The sequence below is a fragment of the Microtus oregoni genome, unplaced genomic scaffold, assembly GCF_018167655.1.
Source record: "Microtus oregoni isolate MIOR12 unplaced genomic scaffold, Mior012 000061F_ref0000440, whole genome shotgun sequence".
Classification (NCBI taxonomy): domain Eukaryota; kingdom Metazoa; phylum Chordata; class Mammalia; order Rodentia; family Cricetidae; genus Microtus; species Microtus oregoni.
In genome coordinates this window covers 6,851,506-6,857,505 of record NW_024543871.1, presented here as the reverse complement: position 1 = coordinate 6,857,505, position 6,000 = coordinate 6,851,506, and the positions used below count along the sequence as shown (strand labels likewise).

The window sequence follows — 6,000 nt, the reverse complement described above, 5'->3', positions numbered from 1 at the left end:
CACATTGTAACTATGTGTGTGTGTGTGTGTGTGTGTGTGTGTGTGTGTATGTATATATGTATATATATACTTGCCTTTTCAATAATTTTAGCTGATAAAAACCAGAATACCAGCACATAATCATGCGAAGAAACTTTCTCTCTTCTCTTTAATTGCGTAGAATCCAGCTACCTTCCTAAATCTTATCAAATCTTTGTCCCTCTTCTATTAAAGTTCACAGAAGAGCAACTTTTCTGGAAGAGTAGAAAATGTGATCTGTTGACAGCAAGGGAAACACAAGTGACATCATTGCCTCAACACAAAAGAAAAGGCATTGTCCTATTCCAATCCTATTGAGACACTGAATTTTTTAAGGACAGTTCCATGTCATTTGCATAAGTCACAAGCATCTTGTGCTCATCACTAAACAACAAGCTAAACAAAAGTCTGAGGATACTCAGGACTTGCTTGGAAGATGACATGGCACCAGAGATGGACAGAGTCCTTATAGATAAGTAGTTGAAATGGCTTCAGAATTCCCTGGCTAGCCTTTTCCAACATCTTTGCATCTAGAAAGTAGTAGATATCAAGCCTCAATAGGCCTTCACTCTGAAAATACCATTAGAACAGTCTATACTGCTGTGGAAGGCATGATGTTAACAGCAGCTTTGAGAAGCCAGCACATGCCAACAGCTGCTTATATGGGAAGAAGAGCTAATAGCCTAAGTGGATTGAGGAAGTGAGACTGACTCAGCACATGGAGGCGTCTGAAGAAATAACAAGAAGCCCACGAGTCCTCTTTGTGTACCCAAACAGTGTAGGCAGAACTTCATAGCAACAACATGGGATTCAATACTATCTCACCAAAGTGCCTCCAGCTGTGTTTCATGTCTCACCTTCCTTGCGCTGTCTCTTCTAATTTGAGTGACCTCTATAAAGGGGCTTCTCGTGCTTCTCTTGCTCAGTGCCATCCCGTCTTTGTGCCACTCATCACATGCTGCTTTTTCTCTGTTCAAAACGCTCTAGCCCACACTTAGCAAACCTTCAGCACCAAGCGTCACATTTTCTGAAGAAACAGTGGCTGCTCTTTTTCCATTCGAGAAAGGCAGTGGTGTCTAAAGAGTGGCCCCCTTGCTCAGCGCCACCCTCCAGCCTCTTACTTGTGTAGTAAGGCGTGCCCTGCAGCTGTAAATTTCCCTCAGGTAAATAAAGGAGTCGGTGTTTCACTGGTATGAGTGGAACTCCCGTCTATTGATTTGAGATCAATCAGTCTTCTGAGCTGCTCCAGAGCAAGTCTTTTCACGTCAGTCCCCAAATGGTAATTATGGTAATTGTGATAAGTAGCTAAAATTAATCAAATGGAATTAATACTATCCAGTCTTACCAGGGATCGTGCTTTATTGACCTTTATAAATTATCCCCGCTCTGCAGATAAAGAACGTGAACCTGAAGATGCATAAGTAACTTGCTCAAGCAATGTGCCAAGGTAATAAATGAGAGGGGTCAGTCAGGACTGGAGCCCATGTCCTGCATCAGGAAGTGGTACTCCTAGCGGCTGATTGACACCACTAGGCTCATGGTTATTGAGTCAGTAACAGTGATGATGCACTCCACTAAGAAACCCTCCCACCTACAAGCAGGTACCATTAGTCTTCTGCCTGCGAGGAACGTTTTCTATTACAAAAGAGGTACAGCAGCCACCTGGGTACCAAAAGCTGCAAGGGTCCATGACAACACACTTGGAAGCTTTCTTGGTGGGCCCCGACATAGCAGAAAGCCCTCATTTCTTTCTTTCTTATAGGTCCTGAAAAATGAGCCTTTCGCTAGCATTGTCTGTTATTAACTGGCTTTCAGAAAGGGCCGGCTCCACAGAAATCTTGAAGGTATAGCCTTATAATGTATTTATTAGTGCCAGCTAAAGGGCAAGCCTGATTCTGATAGTATTTTTAATAGAGTCTTTCTCAGCACTGCTTCGTCCATAACTCATTTCTTTCATCAGTCTTCCCTCCCCATTTCTTGGGAGAGTCCACAACTGTTGTTTAGTTCAGAGGAAATTGAAAGCTACACCAAAAGCTAGTTCATGTGATGTTTTTAGATCAGAAGAAAAAGCAATTTTTTTCTTCTGGAAAAGATTATTGATCTTTGAGTATTAAGCATGCAGCTGGCTCCATGGTTAAGGAATATGGGGACTTGGGAAATATTCAGGAAAGAGCCCATGTGCACTGTGCTTCTGCTTTTCCTGGTCTGTGGCTGAATGTTTATGGTGTGAGCTCTGCGCATGCAATTGTTATTAGCAGTCCCTTTTCCAGAGCGACTAAGTAGGACAGCTCACACACAGACCCGGAAGTGCCATTCTAATGTATTAGTAAAGATTAGAAAGGGGGAGTGTTATGTGTCATGAGTCACATATGAACTCATGGAGATAGTATCAGAGATAGCTCCAGGCTGCAGAGAGCAGCATTTATTAAATACCGACCATAGGTGCTGCTGGCTTAAATGAAAAGGCAAAGAAAGGTATCTATCTGTTAAGCCCCAGGAGTTGCAATCTGCTGGCTGGTTCTCATTTGGAGAAAGCCGGCAGCTGGGTAGTGATTGAAGCGTCCAGCAGGGGGCTGGCATTCGCTGTCTATACGTGGTCCTGGCTCCTCTTCAGAGCCCCAGCTCAGGAGAGCTGCCATTTGCTGGGGAAGCCAGTGACGTGCAAAGCATCCTGCCTATAGGATTGGAGGCTTTCTTGGTGCAGTTTTTTTCTACCCACTTTAAACCTCCAGGTTCTACATATCAGGAAAGACGGGAAATGCTGTGTGAAAATACCAATCCCAAAGTTCTTGGTAAACTGCAGCCAGAGGGACTCAGACTAGAATGGAGGTAGGAAGAGCTGGGTCAGATTGGGCTTAATCTTAAGCTTTTCTTTGGGCTGAGTTTCTGTTGCTTGTTAACTTAGGGCATTTACACTGCACTGCTCACTGGTGGTGAGGAGGCTGGGGCAGAACCAACATCAACGTACTAAGCTAGCTTTTGGAATACCAGTGTGTATGCATTCAGAGTGTTTTTACTAAAGGGGATCAAGAGCCTAGCACAGATCTTAACTTCATCACCTGACTGCAAAACCAGAAGTTAAGAAGCAGCATCTTTTTTTTTTTGTTTGTTTGTTTGTTTTTCGAGACAGGGTTTCTCTGTGGTTTTGGAGCCTGTCCTGGAACTAGCTCTTGTAGACCAGGCTGGTCTCGAACTCACAGAGATCCGCCTGCCTCTGCCTCCCGAGTGCTGGGATTAAAGGCGTGTGCCACCACCGCCCGGCCAAGAAGCAGCATCTTAAAGGTACTTTTTTTAGAGAGAGGTCTTGAGATGGCTCTGAACAATTGTTCCCACCTGAACTTGGAAGTGGACTCTTTCCTGTACTGCAACAACACCTTCAATCAAAGTCTGAATACCCCCAAGATGGACAACTGGTTCCACCCGGGAATCATTTATATCATTCCTGCAGTTTATGGGATTATCATCGTGATAGGCCTCGTTGGCAACATCACCTTGATCAAGATCTTCTGTACAGTCAAGTCCATGCGAAATGTGCCGAACCTGTTCATCTCTAGCCTGGCTTTGGGAGACCTGCTGCTGCTGGTAACGTGTGCCCCTGTGGATGCCAGCAAGTACCTGGCTGACAGATGGCTTTTTGGCAGGATCGGTTGCAAACTGATCCCCTTTATCCAGCTTACCTCAGTGGGGGTGTCTGTCTTCACACTTACGGCACTGTCCGCAGACAGGTAAGTACTGATTGGAACTTAATGTCCTCTCTTGGGGTGGTGGACCACACAGGAGAGCTGCCTTCAGGAAAGGGAAGTTTTACTCAAATTCAAACTCCCTTCCAGGCATGGTTTTGTTCTGGAAATTACGTCTGGAGTGTGGCATATTAGTTTAAGAAAAGAAAAATGAGTGAATGGCGGAGACAGGAGGAAACAAATGAGAATTAAATCTCTAAGCCCGAGACCAAGGGACATTTTTTTCTGAAGAAAAATTACTGTCTATCCTGTCTTCTCCCTCCCTAAAAAATTAATTGAGCAGTGAAAAAGACAATTACACCCCATAGTTTCAATATCAGGCTAATGTGTCTTAGAAGCAATTCGGAACCTTTCAGAAAACAGAGAAGTTTCCACTGCCCCTCTGTGAAATCTTTGAGAAAGAAAAATAGGCTCCATTTCTCAGAACTTTGTCTTCCTGGGACAGTCTTAACTTTTCTTACAGCTGATTTTTAGGTGTGTCTGAACAGAACAATTGTGTGTTGATTTTTCCAAGTTGTCCTTCAGTGCATTTAAACATGATTGTTCCCTTTGGTCTGGCTAAGCAAGTGTTGCTCAAGATTGACTTCTAATTTTAATAGCTTTATTAATGCCCTTCTATGTTCAATGTCTTTGGAGCCTAGTGGGCTGGATGTCCACTTTTATTCTGGAAAAATATATCTTTGTGAATATATATATATCTATATCTATATCTATATATATCTATCTATATCTATATATATATCTTTGTGAATATATATATATATATAACACTCACACATATATGCATATATATGTGTGTGATTTTGCACTGACATAATCTTAAAACCTGTTCTCATGCATTTATCAAACATCTACCATGTTAAAAAAATAAAACCCATGTTTGAACAGCAAGGAAAGACATATTTGCAGGATATTCACATACATTGTTGACCATATCTAATGTTCTGAAGATTGAATACAGAAATGATTAGACTATCAGATGCAGCATATGCTAAATAGCTAAAGTAAGAAAAACAGGTCCAGCGGACCAGAGATTACAAGCTGTTAACTCAACTATATGGTATATGTTAAGGATACATAGGACCAGAGTGTATACTGGAAAAAGCATAGGTACATTTCTTAAAAGTTTAGAATCTGAAGAAAATGGCCTACAACTTAATACATGTGGTGTTGGAGTTTCTTTGTATAAAGGAACAAACTGTCCTCAGGTGAGCTGGCCTTGGTAAGTAATGGACAAATAAAGATAGTGTTATCAGTGTCTGCGGCCATGTGTTTATCCTAAGCTACTTAAAGTACACTGCTCAGTACAGATGATATTCTCAGAGACTTCAAAGGAATGATTCAGAAATGAGGGTACTGGGTGGACCAGACAGGAATCCTCCACTCACCCTCATCTTCCTTGCACGCCGCCTTTTTGCCTCCCCCCACCCCCAGGTCCTAATGACCACAGATAGTTTTCTGCGTTCGTTCAGGGCCAGCAAACTGTGGAGCTGGCCGAAGCTCCATGGCTGGTTTCCACTGGTGGAGGGCACGTCAGGCTGAGTATAATTTTCTTGATGGGAAGAAGAGATTTGGGTTTCCGGGCTGGTGAATGCAGTGGTCCAGATGGTGTTTACTGTCTCCTCGGGGAGGCGAACAGAGTGGAAAGGGAGGGCATGGAATGGAAAACCGCAGCTGCAGGGACCCTCTTCCCAGAGTTGCAGAGCAAACCGAACTCGCCATCAGCAGTCAGGGAAAGCTCCGTGCAAAGCTGAGTTGAATGCCACCACAGCTGCAGTGTGTCCTCACTAACTTTCTGTATTTGGCTAGGCCTTGCAAAGGCTGCTGGGTCACCAGAATTACAGGTGCTGCATCACACTGCCTTCAGTGGCCTGCCAGTTGGATGATAACACAAGACTGTACTTTCCTATTTATCTTATGTTTGAAAGCTACAAGATTCTTACAACGGCTTTATGGATTTGGCAATGTAAATATGAATTCTATATTTTACAATGTGTCATCTATGTATACAGTAGAGTAAGTTAGCAGCTCAATATTTTACATGTAACTGTGTAGCCACTACACCGTTGAGATATTAAAGGTTTCCAGTACCTTGCCCCTTCCCGAGAGAGGCAATTGTTACTTTGATTCATTCGCCCAGTATTATTTATTGTTTTCATATGGAATCATACAATGAATACAACTTATCTGACTTCTTATGCTTGGCAGAGTTCTGTGCTATTCATCCGTGTTAGTGTGTTTA

At 43.0% G+C, this 6,000-nt stretch overlaps 1 protein-coding gene across 1 annotated transcript in view; it reads left to right on the top strand.

The window, feature by feature from the left end:
• The first annotated feature begins 3,327 nt into the window (after positions 1–3,327).
• The window catches only part of Grpr (gastrin releasing peptide receptor), a 41,572-nt gene continuing 38,899 nt past the window's right edge, over positions 3,328–6,000 (top strand). Inside the window, exon 1 of the mRNA XM_041640032.1 lies at positions 3,328–3,743. Within this exon, the coding sequence (XP_041495966.1) occupies positions 3,328–3,743 (416 nt within the window). The remainder of the gene's footprint in view (positions 3,744–6,000) is intronic.